At 37.9% G+C, this 23,438-nt stretch overlaps 1 protein-coding gene across 11 annotated transcripts in view; it reads right to left on the bottom strand.

Moving 5' to 3' along the window:
- RAPGEF4 (Rap guanine nucleotide exchange factor 4) overlaps positions 1-23,438 on the bottom strand; it is a 144,586-nt gene that overhangs the window by 30,262 nt on the left and 90,886 nt on the right. For 10 of the 11 annotated variants that reach the window (XR_005861769.2, XM_025152580.3, XM_025152579.3 and 7 more), the window contains 9 exons: positions 22,143-22,264; positions 20,703-20,886; positions 14,409-14,493; positions 11,329-11,389; positions 10,518-10,594; positions 9,334-9,480; positions 8,474-8,589; positions 5,319-5,407; positions 3,456-3,534 (listed from right to left, as the gene is read on the bottom strand). Coding sequence is in view for 9 of the 11 variants with exons in the window: in XM_025152580.3 (XP_025008348.1) it covers positions 3,456-3,534; positions 5,319-5,407; positions 8,474-8,589; positions 9,334-9,480; positions 10,518-10,594; positions 11,329-11,389; positions 14,409-14,493; positions 20,703-20,886; positions 22,143-22,264 (960 nt within the window). In the remaining 2 variants the exon portion in view is untranslated. Of the gene's footprint in view, positions 1-3,455; positions 3,535-5,318; positions 5,408-8,473; positions 8,590-9,333; positions 9,481-10,516; positions 10,595-11,328; positions 11,390-14,408; positions 14,494-20,702; positions 20,887-22,142; positions 22,265-23,438 lie in introns of those variants that run through there. The other variant, XR_005861770.2, reaches the window with a different exon arrangement.

The raw sequence follows: 23,438 nt of genomic DNA on the forward strand, positions 1-23,438 counted from the left end.
CAAAAGATTTTAAAATATTAATTAGAAAACTTAAATATTAATTAAAAATAAAAGTGATCTAAGGTATATATTTTAAGCTTCTCATTTATAATTTCAAGATCTCTGCTGTTCTTCTCTAACAAACGTTAACATACATTATACTAATAGAATGCTATGGGAAAAAGTATCTATTAACTCACACTTTCCAAATGATTTTCCAGCCCCAAATCCCTGCAGGGATGCAACACGATGCAGGGGTTACTGGGGCACTCAGTGACTGACAAACTTTCAGAAATTTGCATTTTAATTTCATTCAGAAAGGCTTCAAATGACTAGGGAACTAAACATGTCAGTGTATTTATGGGAGTAAGTAAGCCGAAGGGTCATAAGTAAATAATATATTGTAAGCTATGTGCTCTAATGTCTCAGGGAGCAAGTTTAATATTCCACTGAGTCATTTCACTCATGCCATTTTTACTTTTCAAACACTGCAATTATTTCATGTATTTTTACTTTCTTATTAACTGACTCACCACAGGCACTGGTAATTTTTCTGTATTTTTACTGCTCATTTATATTAATTGCTCTTTTATTAACATTATCACAGGGAAAGTCAGTGAAGGGTTCTCCCATTTTTATGGGACCTACAGGACACAGATTCAGTGCAGATTACAATCAGAAGTAAAATATCACGTATTCTTGCAGCGTCAGATAATTGTAAAATATTTATCAACAGCAACATAGTTTTACACACACACGCACACGTATATATATATAATTCTGTCTAACACATACTAGGAAATTGAATCAATTCTCCAGTCTGTTCCTCTCTGTGAGGGAACATTTAGCTAGACTGGAAGCTCTGTAAAATCAGCACCAGTTATTACAGTAGAACACAAGCTATTTTGCTGGCATGGTGGTAAAGCAAATTGACTAAACATTCATAAGCAAACATGCTAAAGGACCATTGCCTACCAAGAGTAAAAGGGTATTTGAAAGTATTTAGACAACAGCCCTTAAAAGATGAAAACTTACGCACATGCTCACAGGCTTGTACTACCCCAAGACCACAACCCTAAATGTACTTTTGAAGTGTACTTTTGGAAGCGTTACTCTATATCAAGTTTTTTTTTTTTTTTTTTTTTTTGAGACTTATCCTCCTTCCCTCTGACAAGCTGAAGCTCTGACAATTCTCCATTTCCATCCCTGTGAAGTAGAGAGGGAAGGAGTCTTGATCGAACAGAAAGGATGCATGCTTATTACGTGATCCAGGACCAGGGGAGCATTTTCCTTGCTTTCCAATTAACAACAAAGTATGTGATTCTTTAATATTGAAGCATATACATTAGTGATTAAAAATGAGCTGTATCAAGGGGCAGTGCAGCATAAACACTGAGTTCTGAGCAACCTATACTGTTAATTAAACAAAATGGTGCACCCATTCACTCCTTTCAGTCTTGAAGAACATAGAGATGACCAAACTCTGCTGAAAAGGAAGAAAAAAAACCCAAAATGTATACCCTGTGCTATGCTTGAAAGCACTACAGTGCTTTAGCTCTACTCATACCTGCATGCTGCCAGCTAAAATAGTAGCCAACGTGGGTGTAAGAAAATAGTCTTTCATTGATTCAAAATTGGGAGTTGTAGCAAAAACAGTGTCTCTGACTGAATCACTTCTCTTATTTCTCCCTTACCATTTCAATTTCCTCACTGAGCATAACTAATCTCTCTTTAGTCTCACAGTGCCAGAAAACATTTTTGTACTGTGATTTTGCTCAAAAAAAGATGAGCTTTGTTAGCAACCTTTCAACTCTAACAATAAATTTCAATGGTACAATCAACAGAGCACAGTTTGATTTTCCATATTCAGAACGGACCAAAATAAACAATAATTCAGCACTAGGAAAAGCTGACACTAAACAGTGGGACACTAGCTACTTTCAGCCCTCCTCTTCCTCCTACCTGAAAAGGAATTAGCATGATGCCTGCCATGACCCACTAAACAGCATACTGGTCTTAGCCCCTCTGGAATAGATTTCATAGTAAGTGAATGCCTATGTTCAGAAAAGCCTTTCCTCTATAAACAATGGGGTGCATTTTGCTTATGCATCTCATTTTCCTAGTTATTGGATATCAGAGGTATACTATTATAATGAAGGACAGACAAGCCTGAGTCTCAAAGGGACTGACTAACAGACAACCTAGACAAATCTGAAAAAAAATAAATAAATCAAAACTCCTTTCCTTTTCACCTCCTCTCAAAGCTGTCAGCAACAGCATTTTGTAATATTTTTGCTACCTAAAACTATGGAGTTTTGGAAAATGTGTTTGTTGCAGGTGTATGAACAATTTTCTATAGACCAGTTTTGTGGGTCCAAAGGTTTTCAAAGCAATTACCATCCTTGCTAGTAGTAACACGAATGAATTCTCTCTAGACAAGGACACGATGCTCTATTTTGTAGTTTCAGGATGTTAGCTTTCCCAGATGTCACTTGCCCTGCTGAGCCTCAAGAAGTGCATACTTACACACCAATCTCATTCCAAAAAAATAAACAGCAAATTGAAGTTATACCTCTTGTCAAAAATCTATGAAACAGAAAACATTTTATGTTTATTTAATGCTCACAATCAGTTGATTCCTTCAAGTCATGACACACAAGGAAAATTTTCCAGTCTCCAGCAGCTCTCTGAATGACATGACTTGCCAGAAGCTCATCAATGGAAATTTTAGAGAAGCCTTCTACATAAGACACAGATAGTATGAGAATGACCTTCAACTCCTGATGCTATATAACTGTTTTTTCTCTAACTATTCATATTCAATTCAGATTTTTTGCAGCTTGTTAAAGCTTCCTATAAACTATTATATATTATTGTTCATAGCCATATTATGACAGTGCCTAGGAACCACTTACTCACTGTTTTAATAGTTTAGGCACTCTTCTGCTTGAGACAGTTTGTGGCTTGTAACCTATAAAGCGGACCACAGAAATCACCAAAACATAGTAATTTTAGTTAAAATCTTAGTGTGGTGGTTCTGAAAAAATCAAGAAAGACAGAAAGAGGAGGGATAAAGGAAGGCTGATTTAAACTTGTGTGTAATTTCAATTATAGAATCATAGAACTGCTTTGGCTGGAAGGGACACCTTCCCCTAGACCAAGTTGGCCAACCAACCTGGCCTTGAACAGCTATCTGGTGAAGGGAAAGTAGGTTTCTTTTCCTTGGTATAACAACAATCCCAGGAAAGATACAATCACCATGCTCCAGGCCTGCATTTCATCATGGCTGTTTCATGAGTTTCCCATTTCAGAGTTGTTGAGCTACAAGACAAGCTGCCAGTCAGATACTGAGAACCTACCAAGAAGGCACAGCCTCTATGAAATGCAATTTAACTCTTGAGAGAGAAAAGCTCATGTCCAATGAATGGTATGGAAAGCTGTAAAAGGCAAATAACTTATCCGTCACAAAAGGATATTGTGCCATCAAGGCTGGGCAGAGCTGACTATTTGGCATAAAAACACAGTGCATCATAATAAAATCATTTAAAACAGAATCTGTGAAAAGAGAAGAAAAAAAACAGCAAATTGAGCATTTTGGGGAACACAAGGATGAGGGTTCTTTAAATGAAGAAATCTTATTAGTCCTTGGGTAAGTAATAAAGGTGTCATTTTACACTTCGTAGAGAGTAAGTATGAAAATGTGAATGAACCAATATGTGCTGAAATATTAACTTTTTACTCATCTGTGTGGATTTAATTGCATTTATGTTAAGAGGTTTTTGCCTGTGTCAAAAGAAAGTTTGGCACAGCAAAAAGAAAACAGGCTAGAATAGTCTGCACAAAAATGAAACATTTGGGTATATTCCTCCTCAATCAGTGTAGAGATCTGGAGGAAACACTTCTACAGTGCAACTTTTCAGGTAAAAGAAACACTTCAAAATGCTGTAAGCAAGTGATGTCAGAGAAAATATGGTGAGATAACCGCAGCCTGACATTACTCCATTGCCTCACTGTAATTCATATTTGAAAATCTCTCTCAGTTGACAAAGCACCTCCAGAATGATTGGACTTTATCTTGCATAATACGCAGGACAATGTGAATTTTAACTGTTCTTAAATTAAGGGATTGCAAAAATCATAACTGAGATTTTCTAGCTGTCTGAGCTCCTGTAACCTAAAAATAGCCTGGCTTGTGGATTGTGACATTTTTGTCCCAAGGGGATATGAGTATAATCTTGTCAGTGGATTACATGACTCAAAGTTTGAAAGGATTTGAAAAAAAATTTAGTTAAGAAAAATGTATAAAAAACAGGCATAGTATGTACAGTGAAATTGCTATTATATACTTGCAGGTTTAAAGAAGAACGTTTTGCCTGTAATCCTAATAATTAGGTATCTATGAGGAGTATCATTTTTATTCTTAAAAGTGATTAAAACAGTGTAGAAGGATTTCTGTAATCTTTCAATTCTTCCACTATTTATGGCCCAATATACACATTTCTCCAGTACTCTGAGGTCAGTAATAGAATAGCTGAAGATTAACAGCTTTGAATATATACCTCTTAGACATCCGTAATGTCAAAAAACTTGCTAAAGCAATATCCTGTAGCTTAACATAAAAGCCTCTGCATCACTTTATCATAATAAGGATTATTTTTGTGCCTGAATCTCTTTTTTCTCTTAAATTAGATTACTTACTGATAGTAAAGCAGTAAATATTTCTATCCTTAGATGTAAATTCACTGTTCTCTTTACACTAATGAAAAGCAACCTATTAAGTGCAGCTGCAGCAACCTGCGTTCTCGGGACTCAGCCCATGGTGTGCTGAGTTCCTCTCCTTTCAATAAAAATTCTTCTTTCCCTGCACATGGGAAAGTATCACAAACAAGTAATTTAAACATAATGTGGGATATAATATATATATGATATAAAAGTGTGGGAAAACTTATCCTAGTATGCAACAAAATGGCCGGAGAGATGAAGCTAGTTCACAGTACCAGGTGACAACCAAAATAGTAAATTTGAGTACCATTACCTTCTGGTGGTAACGCATGCTCTTTTCTGGCATTATAGCTGTGCTTATTTAAAGTTCTGACTAGTGGTCTGGCATCTTTTAAGATTCTGCTTTCCTACTCAGAACCAAAAGTATAAATACAATAGAGCAGAAACAGTGAATGGTCGTCTTTAATCCTGGATTTCCTGGGTTTCTTTGGAGTTGTTTCATTGGATAGTTTTTATTCTGGGAAAAACTTCTACTAGCTGCTTCCCAAAACATCACATTACAGCATACTTCCAGCAAGACTTTATGCAGTAATAACAATTCAGTTTTTGCCACACACCTGTTGCTTCATTTAAAGTTGCTTCAAGGCGCATAGTTTCTAGAAAGTGCTCTAAAATTTTCTCTGGAGTTCCTGACATCACAATGTATCTGAGGCAGGGAAAGGAGCAGTTAGTGTCACATAGGTGAAACAACAAATCAAGAAACATTTGCAGGCTAAGCAAGAAAATACAGAGTGCTAAGTGCAAAAACCTGCTCTGACCAGTCTTAGGATGAAACCACACACAGTCTTTGTTGCTCTCTGTGTAATGCATGCAATAACACTCTCTACCCTACCCAGGGAGCACGAGATGACAGACAGCCCCCTCGCAGCACAAGTACTCTGTTATAACATCACCACAGTGATGCTGCAATCAACAGAACTGCACTGGTGCAAACCCGGGGAAGTGCAATCAGAAATGCTTCTCCACAGAGAATGAATATCTCAGTAATGACAGCAATTCGTAGTCATTAGAGGGTCTTAACAGACTTACTATGGGCATGAAATGAGAACAGGTTTGTATCACTGTCAGAGCAAGCAAACAATTTTCTCCAGTATCATTGATAGGGGCTGGTATGAGAAGATGGGAGCGGATAATGAAATACCATGCTGAGCCTTCAGATTTGCGTAACACCATAGATAGCTGAGGTAAGTAAGCTTTCGCAAGAGGATAAACTTATTATTGTACCATTTCCAGGATTAAAATGAAAGCGGTGAGTAGACTAGTGCAGTAGTTGGGTTACCCCATCCAATGCAGGAATGCAGGCAACATTTTAAGATCCAGTAGAATGTCACAGGATATTGCTACACTTGTCCTGCCATCTTTTTTGACTCTCCTTGCAGATCAGATTTTTTTTTTTTTATCTTTCCCTCCACTCTTCCAATCTTTGCATCTCTTTTTTTTTTTTTCATTTTTTTGGAATCCAAATCATAAAGTATAAAACTTGAAAAAAAATGAAAAAAAGAAAGAAAAAACCCCGAGAAGTGAAGATACTCTGCTCCTGCTGAGAAATAAGTGGTGGAGCTGAGCTCCTGGGAGCTCCTCCTCACTTTGAGTGCTGACCGTCACAGTTCTTTCACCTGCCAACCCCTTTGGAGGAACGGTATTGATGTCCCAAGAACACAAACACTTGTTAAGCCAGTGCACATTCTCACCAAGTATCTAAGTGAGTGAAGCAGAGAAATCACAGGTTGCTGTACTCTGAATATGAAAGCGAAAATGAACAGTGAAGTGACTTGCAGGGCTGCTGGATTTATCCTGCATGAGCGTGATCACCCATAAAGAGAGAAGTTAGATCTTGGGAGTGAGAACTTCAGAGCTTTGAAGCAAAATTGTCACTGTATGAAACCATGGCTCCGGGAGCTACATCTCCTCAGGAGAGGAGGCAACAGAAACCAAACCGCAGCTCAGAGGATTTGCTCGCAAAGTGAAGTTTTCACCAAGATTAAGATGGAGAAAATAAGTTTCTTGTTTGACTGGACGTGCTGGGGAACAATTCTGGATTGTAGAACATTTCTCCAGTTCAAATATTATGTACCAGTTTAGTGAACAAAGCCCAAAGGGCAGTTCATCTTTAGAGACATCATCAGAGACATGAACTATTCACTTAAAGGCAAAACAGAAAGCCTTTAAGAAGTGGTCCCAGTTAAGCTTCTCTTTGAGGCCCAGTGATTTTCCAAAGTACTGAGCACTCAACAAACGCTCCAGTAACACATTTTGGAAACCTGAATACACCAGAAACTTTGATTTGGACTCCCAAGCATAATAGTAGTCATTTACTCTACCTATTAAGAAAAGAAAAAAAGGAAAAATCATCTTCAAGTCCAGTTAACTCACTTCAAAAGATTTTAAACAAAAACATGTTGCCAATACATGGATAACAAAGTAATATGACTGCTGAAAAGCAGCCAGTGAACTTTCAAAGTAACTTCCTTTCTCATGTCGCTTGTATCCACTGTCACAGTTATCAGCTGAAGTTCTCCTACTGGCACACTGATAGGACCCAAAAGCTGACCAAGTGTATAAAATATTTATAGAAGCTAATTCTGAACCTTACCTGCGAATATTCCTGAAGTATAAGTTGTAAAATAACCTGGCACCAGCTATTTTTATCAAATGCTGAACAAGAAAATGTTAAACAATAGAAGTAATGCCGTGCAAAGAGATTGCAAAGATGCAAATCCACTGCCTACAGCCAAGTTCCCCTAGTTTAGACGGAGGAAAAATCAGCCCTAAGAGTACGTGATTTCTTTGATCTTTTTTCTAATAGATCAACTGAAAGATAAAATGGTATTTTCTGAAATATGTGAAATGTGTGAAATATAAAGACTGGTTTATTTAACTGTTCACAAATCTTTACAGAACTTTATATTCAATTTTGCACATAAAATACTTACGTGAAATCCCAGATCAGATAAAATATGTATCCAAAACATCCCCCAGTAAATTAGCTACTTTTTTTTGAGAGAAAAAGAAAACGATTCAAATTTCTTTTCTAAAGGAAATGATTATGTGAAAGGAAATTGCCTACCCACTTGTAAATAAGGCATTTACAAAGCCCTTCGGGGTTTAACCAACATTTGGAATTATGGAATTATAATAGCCTCCGTTCATTCTTATCACAGCATCCAAACACAAGTCTACTTTTCCCCTTTCAGTAAGAAAGTAAAGACACTCTAAGGAGTATTGTTATTATGGCGCAAACGTATTCTGTAAGATAAGCTGTGCGATTTTCATCGCATTAAATCATCATTTGTATATAAACAGTATGTATAAAACACTTCTTATAATCCAGAATTTAAAATCCAGAATGAAAATATCTGCACTTAACAATAAAACAGTGTAGTTCCTCATGTCTTTTACACAGTAGCTCTGCTTAATAGGGTTTCAGCTTTCTCCATGTGCAGTCTATTTAGAAGCTATTATATGAGATAAGTATTTATGGTGAGATCCTTACAGAATTATTGTGTAGAGTCATAGAATTGGTGTGTGGCTGGAAATGGATGTATTATGCGCTGTGGGACATGTGATCAGCTTATGATTAAAAAAATAAAAGAAAATTTTATATATTCTGCATTCTTCCACAGATAGGGGAGAATATGCTATTGTTTGGTTAATAATACGTAAGAAAAAGTGAATCACTGTCTGAAATCCATACTAGTGAATGGTAACATACTTGTGCTGAGGCTGTGAACTTCCTTGATTAGAAACTCTGTTTCCTGCTGGGATCTTCTCCAACACCAAGACATCCTGGTCATGTTCTTTGAGTCTTACAGTATTTGCTTCCACGTCCTGCAAGACAAGTTAATATTAAGAAAGCAATCACACCAATTTGGCTGATAAGTTACTCTGAAAAAGTGCACGACTCAAACACAATCATGTATCATTCTTCTAGCACAGTACTGTTTGGGCTGATTTAATTGCTGAATTATTAGGCATGCTTTAATTCCAATACAGGATGATACCATGTTTTACTTTCTATACTATGAATGATACAGCTTGTATTGGGTTGCAGCTTTCAGTTACAGAAATACAGCTGAATTTTGGAATATATTTGCTCTGACTTTAATGACTGTAAAATTAAGTTGGGAATATCTTTTCAGAGACCTATGGTAAAGACATCTGCGCATTTACCTGTAAGTTAGTACATTTGCCACTTGATTCTGCCTTGAACCTATAGAGTTTAAGGCACATGCCACTGACCTATCTGAGAGATAAGATGTTGTTTTATTCACTATTTGGATGGGAGATCTTTTTGGAATCGAGGACAAACTGAGCACTAACCAAATTCTAGAATACAAGCATGTGAGAGACAAAGAGTCCAATTGCTTCTGTTTTCATGGCTGAGCTAGGAGCCAAAAAGCAGGAAAAAATATTATTCTTTACTTAATTTTCTAGATCGCCTCATCTCTGCTCTGTAATTAGAGAACGGTTCAAACATGGTTACTGATATGAATATATCCATGAAAATAAGATAAAATCGAGAAAGGTTTTGTTCTGACATCACACTGCCAGAACAGACCTTCCCACGCTCACCCTAAGGATTCTGTTGAAGTCCTCTTTGTCTACTCTCAAGAAGTGGCAGTTGTCTTCACGTAGAACAATAGATGCTGCTCTGGGAGCATCATTCACAAGTGCTAGCTTGCCAAAATCATCTCCTTCATGTAGAGTACATACCACACCCTGCACAGAGCAAAACATTTACATGCAGAAACCCATCGTTACTGTGGATTCTATTGAAAAACCTTAAACAAACACCGGGCTTCACAATCAAATACCAAAACAAATGTATTTGGCAGGAAATCAACAGCCAAAATAATGACTAGAAAACAATACTTGATAACTGGCTATTACTATTACTAAAGAAAGACAAGAATAGAAAAGAACTGGATTGTTCTCCGAAATTACATTCAGCATGAAGGACTCTTCTAGCCCTTCTCAAGACAGATTGATGTTCCTTGCTTTGCTTAAGGAGTCGCTGAAAAAGAAAATTGAATTTGCAACACGTAACATCACATCTTCAGATAGTGCAAAGCCATTTACTTGAATGTACAGTAACAGATGATCTGGCTCGCCCTCTGTAAAATTCACTAGCCCCTGTGCAAGATTTTGGTGAAATGCTTGGTGTGAACTCTCATTCACAGAATGAGAAATCAGTAGAGAAACAGGGATTTTTAAAGACCCAAGGGATTGCTGAGTACCAAAGGCCTGGAAAAACCTCTCTCATAAACAGGAAGTTCAGTAGAGATGCTTTTCAGACTGAAACTTAATCAAAATGAAGAGGTAACATGAATTTGGCAGGGTCACATTCAGCCTGAGAACCCCTAGCCACACAGCAGCTCTTGTCAGACATACCTGACATCTGTGATAAGAGTCAGTGGTACAAATATAAGAGGAGATGGTGGTAAAACTTACAGGACAAAAACCCCATGAGATGAAAATCTGTCAATTCCCCAAATTCCAGCAAATGACGCTGTCCTAAAGATACTGATGTGACTGTGTTGAATTATACTCAGAACGTGTGTAATGTATACCAAAATCATATAGCAATCAACTGGAAGCATCATCAATGAAACCATTGGATCATCTCTTAACAAAACTATCTTCAATTTGTTTCCTCAGATAAGTAATTCTACTCTAAATTAATGTGCATTTCTTCATAGCTTATTCTTACAATTTCAATAATAAGAATTATATAGAAAGAATTCTGAAAGAAGTACCTTGCCATAAATGACTACGTTTACTGATCCCTTTAGAATAATGTACCAAGAAGTACCTTCTTCTCCCTGATTAAATACTACAAAAGAGAGAAAAGTTTTATGGTGAGAATATGGTTATTCAAAACATAAATGGGCCAGATTCTGCATTCAGTAAAATTCAAGGCAACTATTGCAGTCATATTCATGATTACCTCGAAAAAGGTCATACTGGGATTTAAAAAGATACTGCCTTCAGATTGTATGAAAAAAAACCCACACCCATATAGTAATTATTTTATTGCAGTGATGCAAAAATTACTTTTATTTTGTATGACAATTGCAACAACTACTCTACCATAATGTATCAGACTATCAACTTCTAGTCAACACAAAGTCTTGGATCCCACTAGAAACACAGTGTTTTAACCCAATTATCTAGCAGCTGTGAATTTGACATTCATTTGGTAAAACCTTTTAGTATAAATAGCATAAATTTTAAGTCCTTTCTTTCGTGCAGAAAGATGGCTTCTTAATAAAAAGAAAACATCAAATTACATTTTAAATAAAGATTGGACCAAACCAAAATTCCAGATACGAACTCATCCAAATCACAGGTATTGTATACATCCAACCATGAATACAAACTTAATTTTGCTACTGCCCCTGCAATGGGTAGCAGACTAAATTATCACCTAATATCCAGGTTTTGAACACTGACTGCCAGTCAAGTTTGAGGAGTGCATGTAAGTTTATTCTCTTGTCAATTAAACATTAAGAATGCAAATGCTCATACCACAGATAAAGAAAATCCGACACGACTCTTTTTACTTACAGACTGTTCCAGCTTTGGGATGCGACTCAAAAATGAGGACACCTGCTAATTCTCTCTTTACCTTAAAACAGAGAGAAATTACAGCTTTCAGATGTATTTTATCCTTCCTTGTTATATATATGTTATATATAACCCAACCACTCTTTCTCTTTCCTCTGCATCATTCAGCACTTATACAGTCACGCAGTCAGATGGTGGCCTGCTTCTCTCAGGCTTCTGTTCCCAACTGAATGGCTTCATTTCACAAGCTCTGTGTTTACCCCCTGCAAATCACTCAGGAAAGGGCACCCTTTAGATAGTTATCCACATCTTTCTTCATATAAATACAAATGAAACCATATTAACAATTAACATGATGGAAAAATTTAACCACTAATAGCTAATCTATTAAAGAAGATTGCTAGCAATTGCCAGTTACTCCATGCGGTTCTGTAGTACACCTGTTCTTCCCTGAGAAATCAATACCTTCCCCTTACCGATTTAATTTGGCCACTTCTGCTGTGTCAAGCTGTGATGCACAGCCATTGGGACCTGCTGAGACCCCTCTCTGGCCCAAACAGACAAAACATCCAGCTCACCACCTCCTCCAAGAACTGCAGAATGTGACACTGCACCTGACATCCACCACCCAACATCCACCTGTTCTTTGGGTTTTTATTGCTCTGCTGTGATTGATTCTGGTTAACAGAGGAGTTATTTCTCTTGAGAAAGCTGCTGTCTGAAACTGCTTTTTCTCACTGTAAACACCGTTGGCATTATTTTCACAAAGTAACAGCAGCACTGGAAAGCTCACATTATCCTGAGTGTTTCTGTGTGCTTAATATCTCTCCCCACACAACCACAAGTCTCCACTGACTTTGAGGCCAATTACAGGCAGAGGGATACTGTTTTTCAGAGAATATCAGCTGGCAATAAGCTGTTTCAGAGGGACTATTAGGTAACTTCAAAGTGCCAAATACAAGCCAAAAGCTGGCTCTGACATCTATTTAAGTAGCAGTATTTTCACAACATTCTCCCATACATTTAATCTGAGAACAGCTGTATTTCAAGATGGACAATCTTTAGGCCATTAAGAAAAATTTGGGCAGGAACCCTCAAATTCTGGACACAATGCAGATAACTACTTGGTGGTGGCTGTATCTCTTAAAAGGAGTAGACAAATTCAGGGTCTGATGTCCTAAAAGCATGCACCAAACCCTTGCTTGGGTGCCAAGCATAAACATTCCACGCCAGCTACCTCTCCCAGCGCTCCTTCCTGACAGACTGTGCAGAGCACTCCTTGTTTGCACTACGTGTAGGAAGAGGGATAGAGAGAGCTGTTTGGACGTTCCTTATTAGAACACCGACAAATGAACACACCTGCAGGCCTGTTATTTCTATAACAATTAAGCTAACAACTCTTTTATACCCTGTGCCTGACAGCAAAGAAGTTTTAATAAGGTCAGGAAGTATGCCACCATTAGCACTGTTCTGTAGATTGTAGAGAGCTTTCACATCCCATCTATATCCTCAGATGCCTTCTCAGTTGTTTCAGTCACTTGTCCCTGCAGTGAATGAATCCTCTTGATGAAGCCAAGAATTCAATTTGTTTTTAACACCATGTTACATAATTGTTTTTCATTCATACAAGTTCCCAGACTCCTCTAGCAGGGATTAGTTCACCACCACGCAACTTGAGTTTTATCCATCTTACTTCCTGCTGCCCGTAGCTTACCTAGAAAAGTTCTTATTTTAGGAATTATGCCTTGCTTAAAACGAATAAGCATTCAATTTGCTTTCAAGCTGATTGATCATTAATCTTCCTGTTCGTGGGAGCAATGTTGCCTATTGATCCTCTAAAGAATTTCTCCAAGATAGAAGTGATTTCTGTCCTCTGCTTTACTTCATGAGACAAAAAAAATAAGCCACCATTTCCAAATTCTTAATAGAAACATATAAGAACCACATTTTTTGCATTTCCTCAAAACGCCAAGTATTTCTTGAGGCTCATATCATTTGCTATATTTCTTGCTTTGAATTCTGACCTCAAATCTGAATTTCTTCTGATGTGGGAAAATAGGTTAATTTTTTTTTTTTTTTTTTTTTAAGTCTTGGTTATTTCTGTAGCATCAATACTGTCCTCCACTCCCTATATCTTGTCTAGGACAGTTTCTTTTGTTTGATTTAAAATGAGACATTTTTAGCTCTTACTGAAATCTTTCTTTAATCACGTTTTCTTCCACATCCCAAAGATGCTTAAGGATTTTGGCTGGCTGTTCCCTCTTAGTTCAGTTACCAATTCTGGGCGTGTATTCTGTTTGAAAAACATTGCTCATATGTTATATTTTTGCACAGAGTACTATCTATAATGCAGTTCCATAATTAGCTCCATCTGTCTAAGTTAGCAGAAAATGATAACAATCATCAAGAGCTTCCAAAGAAGTTACTATCAAAAATAAATCTACTTTTTGACTGGCTTCCTTTTCCTGAAAGCACTCAAAGCTTGCTGCTACCAAGTGTTGTTTAGCTTGTTTCAGTTGCCTACACAGTGAATGACTGCTGGTGAGAATTTCAACAGTTGTATTCTCTCCTCCAGGTATTTTTTGCATGTAATTCATTACTTCACTGTACTGTTCTTGTCCACTCAGAAGAAACACATGTGATGAGGTTTCCTTCAATCCAGGACCAAACTCCAACAGCCAGCACTCCACAGAATACCATTCTGTACCGTGTCATTCCTTCTCCTAACTGGCCCAAGACAAGACTTCTTAAAGTTCAGAAATGAGACATCTGTTCTGCTGAAATTCAGTAGCATTGCAATCCCAGGTGTGAAGTCAGATACCATGCATCTCAATTTAAACTCACATGTGGACCCAGACAGAGGCACCTGTCACAGGTGAGTGAGTTCTGGGCTGTGCAGAAACACACAAAGATCATTTTAGCTAATACCCAAAGACAATCTAGATCTGTGGTACTCACAAGTGGGAATACCATCTTTGCATGGAGAAAAATATAAATGGGAAGGGTGGTAGAAGCTCCTATTTTAATCCCCAAATTCAAACTTCCTATTGGCAATAAGCTATATGTTTAAAATCACTTACTGTAGTAGAAAGATGAGATAAGGCTTTAATGTGAAGAAGTTCTTCATATATAATTTCTAAATCATCTATACTTCTCTGGCCAGGCCTATAGACAGAAGATAAAAGAACATCAAAGTGCAATAAAGCCCCAAAATAAAAACTTCAGAGAAGTACAAAATAACCCATAATGCTACTGTATATTCTACTGAACATGTTGGCTACATTTTTAGGCAATTAATAATTGTATGCTGGATATGACTCAATTAAACCATGCATTCTGCAGAAGCAGAGAAAAAGAATAAGTATCACATCCAACCAAGATAAGAACAGGAACCTGTTTAGACATCTTTACATCTTCATAAAAGGCAGATTTTTTCCTGCATATAGCTAGTTTAAATTAAAAAAAAATAATACATTGAGTTTTAATACTACTGCGCAAACTAGTGTAGAGTAACATCTCGTCTCATCTCAGGATAGGAAAAAAAGGCTACACAGGAGTATGTATAGGCCATTCTGAGTCCAGAGCCACCTCCAGCACTCTGCTCTGCAGGGGTGTGTGCCCAGCCTCTGTTATAAAATCTAGCATCCTTTTACTAGGTCTAAAGAGCAGCAGCTTTACCAGTTGTACCAGGTCTCTGAAGCACACACTCCTCTCCTGCAGCACTGCCTCTGAGTGCTGAAACAGTGCCAGTGACCCTGACTGTAGCCTGCTCCTCACTATGACCTGTCATCCACGTCTGTCACAAACACTGTGTGCACACGTGGCTATAAAAAACAGTACAGTCCCTAAGCACCTTTACTTCGTTCACTATGGTTGCAGGGACAGGTGATGGTTCTGGATGGAGGACTGAAACTCAAAGAGAACAGAAGCACTAAGAAACCCATGAACGACACCAAGCAGCAGCCATGGCAACCACCTTACAGAGACCTGATTAGGCAGCTTTCCTGATGAAACCAAGCGTTTTGTATGTAAAATGGTCAGATAAATCAGAAATGATATATAAAGATCTGTTCCTCTCAAAAGGACTCCCAAGCCCTGGGTGAGACCTGTACTATTTTTCATATGGCAAATGGACAGTTGTAGTGCTTTGTAAAGGAGTGTCTGAATTTCTGCAGCACAAATTCCAGGAGAAAGCAGTGCATCCCAGAGGACATCAAATGACTGCTCCAGAGTTAATGCTGAGTGCTGCTGTTCAGCCACATAGGTAAGTAAGGACCACACCATATTTCTACCTTCTTTCACTGAAAAACACAAGTGCTACCATGAATAAAATGCATGCATCAACAAAGGAATATTCCTCCTATAGGACAAGAAGGAACAAGGCTCTCAGTGTGACTTAACTAACTGCATTTCTGCAGAGCCATACACCAGCAGATTTACTGATTGCTAAAAAAAAGAACAAGTGCTCTGAGGACTGCAAAGAATTAATAGGAGAGATGAATTTCTGGATAGTCCTAAAGGATCTGAAATAAAAAACCTTTCTTACAGAATATTATAGGAGAGTCCAGCACCTAGAGGATCAAGAGAAGCATCCTGGATACAGTGGTCTACAGCTTTTCTGTGTAAACACCACTTGCTTCCACAGACTGTCTAAATCATGTGAGAAGTAGAGAGAGCATCCGGCAGTCATGCCACTTTGCATCTGTATTTCATTTTTCTACAAAAGAAGTTTGACAGAGACTTCTTTTGGATGAAAGAAATACTGACAAGTCATAGAAAACATAAGGACAACTGACCTCTTCTCTGCCAAGCACGCTGTACTTTTCATCTATTCTTCATTTACCAATGACACGCACTTATTATTACCAGATGAAAGACCAATTTATAACAAAATGTCTTGGATAAAATTCACGTTACCCTTTCTTCATACAGAATGGAACGTATTTAGGGAGAAACAGAATCTGTTCTGGTACTGCTATGCCCTCTAGTGACTCAAATTATTTTTTTCTATTTCTAAATCCGGCTTGAAATTACAAAGCTGCCACTCCTAGTGATTTATGTGGGGCAGTAACAGCTTAATTAAGTATAAAATAAAGAAAGATAAGTTAGCGCCATTTACTTTTCCTTGGAAATGTAAGAAACTGAAGATAGAGGTTTTTATTACAAGTTCTCTCCACAGGAAGTAACAACATGAATTTTATTGCATCCTTGCAAAACCAGCATGTCTTGAAAAACAGGAAAGATAGTGTGCTGAATTTACAAATTCCTGCATGAGATTAGCATATGAATGGATGATGTGTAACTATATCAGACCTCTATCAAGACAAAAGAGTATGCTCCTCTTTCAGTATGTCCATTTGCGCCCTGTGTTAGCACATTGGGAAGACTGACAATCTATACTGGATGTACCCACTCTTTACATCTGCTTCTGCAGATGTCACGTGGAGAGATATTAGGCATCACTGCTTCTGTAAAACCTGTGTGGTGACCCACTGATGTTGATTTGTAAGATCCTGCTGTGTAAAGGCCTAGTTTCAGCAGGGGACATATTTCAACAGCAATAGCTGGTTATAGACAGGATAATAAATGGCATAGATAGAGAACAAGGCTACACGTTAATGGACAGGAGAACTCAGGTGGTATTAAGTGATCAATAAAAACAGTTCACTGTTTGGAGAATTTATCAAGGTCAGAGACACTGAGCTTCTCTGTGACTAGGATGTTGACAACAACATAGCACTTTGCCATTGATAAACTATGCACATACAAACAGTATCATTGACTACTTCTTATTTCACCATTAACCAGAAAATTCTCAGATTATAAGAACAATAGAAAAGATCAGAGGCCCCATAATACTGTATGTCAAATAAGCCTATCTTGCCAGAGTACAAGTTTTGCCTGCAAGTACTATGAAGTCTATATAGGAGACAAGAATAACTTTGCCCACTACCTGCACCTGAACGTGGAAGTGAATGCACATTCACTTACTCTAGAATGGAAGCTAATTACATAATCTTTGTACTTGAATCACTACTCCTTGATTAACTCCATAAATACTACTTGTCACAGATAATACCTGTAAATATCACTGAACTGATACGTGGAAAGATTGCATGACCCGCACCACAAATAACATTTGGTTTATTAAATGTCATTGTCAGAAAACCCCATCAAGGACTATGGAACATAATACAGTTGTTATGGAGAAATTCCGTATGGTTATTACTGACAGCTGTGTAGAATGATGTCTAAATAAAAATTCTTCATGACAGGAGAATAGGTTGTGTTTATTTTTAAGAGCATCTTCAAAAAGCTACATATTACTAGCAGTAATTAAGTTGTTATTACGTATGTGTTTGTGTCGCTCATTACTAAGTTCAGATCTCCCTAGCGTCTTGTTCAGTTTTACTCTGCAAGTGACACTAAAATTTGCTTACTGATCAAATGCGAAATCAAGATCTTTGAACTGAGAATAAAATTTGCTGAGTGAAGTCACCAAGAATGTATGACAGACAATTACTGTCTCCGCTACACTGTTAATTTACTGTAGACTGCTGTATTAAAACACAACATATGATCCATCTTAGTTAAATATCATTTTTTAATGAATATCACACTCTTCTTAAAGACTTCTGTTATCGCCATGTTCAGTTCGTATGACAGTAGGTTAGCTACACCTGAGTGTTATTAAAATCAATGAAAAATATATTTTTAGCATGTATTTTCACACTGGAGGACTGAAAAGCTTGCGAGGAAGAGGTGAGTTAATTCTACAATGACTTGTGCGAGGTCTGCACCTTGCTCAAGGGAACAGAGAGCTGTGTTTGCTGCTTCACAAGAAGCTGTTTTCACATTCACAGTGTATGTGTTTCAAAAAAAGGAAGAAAAAAATCCCTCAATAGCAACAAGAGCTTGCCAAAAAAAAAAATTCCCTGAGCTCTATTCTGTTTTTTAAACTATAGAACATTCTTTCACAGTTTGACAGTTAAAATGCTGCAGTTAATGTAATAAACAGAGAATTTTTTAAGTCGGCTGTCAAAACAAGTGACACTTTTTACTAGAGATTTTCAGATTTTGAACAATAGAAAGTACCTTTCAAAGCAACAGCTTCATTATACAATCAAATTCTCAAAGTAATCTTCTCATCAAAGAATATTGTCTTATTTCTTTCATGGTAATTATCGAAGTTCTGCAACCCCTCTGGAAATGGTAACCGCTACAAAAGGCAGCTGTGTTGGTTTCAGAACTGTGGTCCTGCTCAGGTCAGCTGCAGCTAGTGTCTCTGAAGACCTGACCATTCCCTGAACTTTTGGCAGCTGTAATGGTGTCTAGTCAAAACTAGCAGGACTTTGAGGATTCACAGAGATTTCAGCAGCTTTGATGCACCTCAGCACAGACTAGATTCTCAACTAGTAGGGTCATAACATATGTAAACCGAATACCAGAAGAGTAGTTAATATGGTGCCTGACAGTACAAACTTGCTCCCGTGAGCAAAGGGCAGCAAAAATAAGCACTTTCAGGGACAGAGATAGGAAAAAATGCCAGATGACTGTCAGTCTTGGGAAAACCCAATTCTCCTCACTATATTGCATGAAAAATCTCCTATGAATATTCTTTCAGGTGATGCTGTGCAAGTAACAACACAGGGGGGAAGAGCAATACTTTTCACAGCATCATATCAACCTTTCAACTCTACAAGGAGTGTGGATAATAATCAACGCTGATCTTGCCAGCGTAAACTTACACTGGCTGATCAGAAAGTCACGATGGAAAGAGAATGTAGGGGGCAGCTGAAAGCACAGTGACCTAAGGGGGCAATTCTCTAAGATCCAACCTGCAGTCTGCCTGAGGCAAAGGAGACGGTGCAGAGATGCGGGGTCACAGAATACAGGATGCTGCTCATAGTCTCCTGATGACCAGCATCTACTCATGGCCTTCTTTCACTCCTCAGTGCACAGGATATTTTTGTGAGGAGGAAATACTTCACTTTGCTGATACTGTAATAGCTTACACATACACCATGCTCCCAGACTGGTTTGTCTATGTGTTTTGTGTGACAGGGTTTGTCCTGGACTAGACTTCTACCAAACGGAGGAAAGAGAAACTATTCTGGCACAGCAGTGTTACCAACTTTTATGAGCACAAATATCTGGTTGAACTTTCTGAAATTCAATGCCTTCATTAAGGTTTTGGATAAGTGCCACCTAACCTGTATGCCTGGAGAATGTTGAGTCACTGTACAAATAAGCTTATGAGCTAAATAGACAACACTGGGACAAGAATAGAGCAGGGGAAGGATACAGATAGAAACAGAACAAGAACAAGCAGTTGTGTTAGATGGATTCAAGACATTTTTAGCGTAAGATTTCTCTTGCACAGTAGCCATGGCCCAAGCCAGTCCCATAACAAAGACAAACTTTGCCACTGGCCTCAAAAGGAGTAGGATCCAACTTTACGTACTTACCTTTCTTGATCTGACCCTTACAAGTAAATCATTAGTGAGGATGACCTTAAGTAAATCATTACTCTCAGTGCATTTAATTAGCAGTAAAGTATGTCTTCAGTGGCCCCTAAACACTACCTGCATAATAAAGAGATTGCTTTCAATGGAAGGTCAAACAGAGATTATATTGGTTGCCTTCAAGTCACTATAAAGCTGCCCGTAAAAAAGGGCTTTGCAAAGTGTTCAGTGTGACCAGAATGTACTGCTGAAAAGATAGTTTGCCAACCGATGAGTGAGAAAACAATCTGATAGCTATGAAAATGTTAGACAGACATCCTCTGTGGCCTAGGTATAGAAAATATGTATATATTAAAAAAAAAAAAAAAAACACAATGAAAATAGATAAATAAACCCATAGAGCCATATTTCACACCTTGCTAGCAAAGTATAACAGGCAGAGTCCAGACTCTCAATTCAATAAAGTTCTACCAAAGATGAAATTAATTAAGGGCTCCCACTGATGACTAATTGAAAGACACCTGCTATGTTGAGAACCTTACCATCCAAGCACTGGTAACAACTGAAAGTGGTGTAGTTAACTGAATGGCATACCAGCTCTGAAAGTGTTAATGGAACCTGCACCTTACTTTTACGGATACTCAGAAATGAAGTAAGAACTCATGTGCTGCATTTTCTACAACTTATGATAACATTCATAGCCTTTGATGACTATTCTAAATACAAGTTCCAATTTATGAATAAGGACTGGAAATTACTTAGCATTGACTAACGAACTTAAGAGGCTGAGTAAACTTGCACTGAAATGAAATAACTAGCTAAAGGATGCCTGGTAATATACGTAGCCTTCCCACCTTCCAGTGTAACAAAAAAGGCCTATTTTCAGTGTTAATTTACTAATCTGCTTACGGTTTTCTGAGAATCATCCTCATATGAGCATCTGGCCCAATCTGGGACAGAAGCAGCATAGTGTCCTGTAGCTCCTCATCACACTCCTTTTTCTCTTCCTCTGTTGGCAAAGGGGCATCTTCACGCTCATCATCCAAAAATCGATAAAATAAGTATTTGTCCTGAAAGTGGTGTTCCTGGTCCACTGAAAACAACAGAACATATCAGACACTTCTCTCTCCTCTCTAAAGTAAACTAACTTAAAATTAACTTAATTCTTACTAAACCTTTTTCAGTTCTTATCGTTTCAAACCATTTCACTTAAGCAAACAATTCATACTCAGAAAGCAGTTGCATCAAGAATTTCTAGGAGTTGTACTTTATCAGGAATACTTTACCCTAACTGTTTCAGAGAGGGCTGAAAAGTAACAAACCAAGAAGCAGCTAAAATCATGTTCCAGTAATGTGTATCATCAATATGTAATACCAGAGCGAAGGTCATTGACCTGTATCTTAGTGGGGAGTGTAATGGTAAGTCTTCTCTTGGAAGACTTCTAAAGAGAGGCTTTGACACAGCAAAAGACAAACTCTTGGTCTTCCAAGCAAGTCATAATGGTGTGTTGAGCTGGATAGCGTGATGCAGTTGCAGCAGCTTGGCCCTAGGAATTCAAGACAGTATCAGGCAGGAATGTAAGCTACAGCCTTTTACGAAAGGAAACGGTGGAAACAATCTGTCTTCTCAGAATGGGAAGTTCTCCCTGGGATGTGGAAAGCACAACAGACAATGACTGGAAGTGTACTGTAGCAGTGCTGCTGTTCTGAACTTCATAAAGCTGTACATGCACAGCTTCAGATATGAATACTGCTTTAGAAAGCTGCACTTCAGAGGGCTATAACATTCAGTTACCTAGTAAATCCTGCCAAGTGGAACCCATGAGGCAATGTAAAATAGAATCAGAAAACTAACATAAAATCACAGATCTCTGCACTGGGATATTTGGTGAGCAGAATTTGGGAACCATTCAAAAACCACTGAAAATCATCCCAGAATTATGGATAAGAGCAAACAGAAATGCTTACATTCGCTTCCAAACACCGCAAATTTTTAACTTGAAGATCAGTTTTATGTATGGCAACATATACCTTGGTTTTGGTTCAGGTGATATCCAGCTTTTGAAATATAACCACTAATCAGTGTAATAAGTCTAATTAGAGTTGCTACTGTAACATCGCAATTTCACTGACTTTTCAATATTTCCATAAGTTATAAAGGTATGTTGGTAGCAAGATTCAATTATTACCATCTGTATATTGCATACAAATCAAACTTTTGAAGAGGTTTATTTGTAGTTTTTCATTTGGGCTCACGATCCCTTTATTTTTCATGAAAGAAATCCACAGAGACAATGATGGGACACATCCACCAAATTTTAGTCAAGGCTCTGAATTTCTTCAACTTACCATGGTTAAGAACGCCTTCTTCCAGCAATACTTGCCACATGCCAACAGCCTGACTTCGTGAATGGACACAAGTACTTTGCTGCATCATCCAGTCAACAAGTTCTGTCCCCACACAGCACTGCCTGAAGGACAAATGAACAGAAAGGAATGAAAAGGGTGCTAATCAAGAGAGAGAGATCACAAACAGTACCTACTAATAACAGTGATATCTCAAACTCTGTTTTATTCAGATCTCATTGTAGAAAAGACAATTACACTGTCTTTGCCTCTATGTCTGAAATACCAGTGAAGGCACTTAAGTTTTGAGAGAATCTGCTCCAAAGAACAGCAAACATTTAGGGAAATGCAACATTCAGAGGATCAGAGTGAGCCTGTAACAGCTGGTCAAAAGAAACAGCATTGGTGCAACAACCTTCAATCCAAATTTCAGAGGAAATCTGCCATGTATACACTGGGATAGTGAAAGCCTCAGATTTTTCAGCATTCTGCATGAAAACATTTAACATTACAATAGCTCTGACTATGAGAACAGCCTTTATAGGGAGAGCGAGTATTATGCGGATTTTCCTCAATTTGTAACCAAGCTCTGGTTAGACTGTACTTGAGGGCACTGGTTTGTAAGTCTACAGTGCTTCTGAGGCCCTCTCACACCAGGTTCTGGTCACCTTGCAGCTCCTGACTGACCTGGAGGTGAACAGCATCAGGCCTCAAGTTCTGCAGAGTGCCCAAAGAAAAGTTGGGGTGGAAGAAAAAAAAAGGGGGGGGGCCCTGTGGTCACTACGTAAAATTCTCTCTTAACACATCCTACCACAGCAGAACAGAAGCAAATGTGCAAAGTGTTCAAAAATGTACAAATCTGTAACTGATGACACATAGAACAGCCTGGTTCTGCAGTTTGTGCTTCACTTTTTGAGACCAATGAAGTAGATATTACTGAAACTACTGTAATGTAGCATAAGTAATGCTCTTGCAATTAACATCCCATACTGATGACAATCCTCACGTGGATACAACCTAACCTTTGAAATTCCATATTTAAAAAACCCAAGGATAACAAGATAAAATGCTGCAGTTGTTTGGACCAGCACTGGTCTTCATATATCATACTTGCTCTTTTGTTGTCCTAAAACAACGAGCCAATGCCATGCCATGACAGATCACCACACGAGCTCCAAATACCTTATATAATATTGAATACATTTTGGACAATAATATGGAAAATCAATCCACTTATTTTAAAAGTGAATCAGCAACATATTGATTTACTATTTAGAAAAAGACATACTCAGAGGTTTT

Source organism: Gallus gallus, chromosome 7 (genome assembly GCF_016699485.2).
Source record: "Gallus gallus isolate bGalGal1 chromosome 7, bGalGal1.mat.broiler.GRCg7b, whole genome shotgun sequence".
NCBI classification, from domain to species: domain Eukaryota; kingdom Metazoa; phylum Chordata; class Aves; order Galliformes; family Phasianidae; genus Gallus; species Gallus gallus.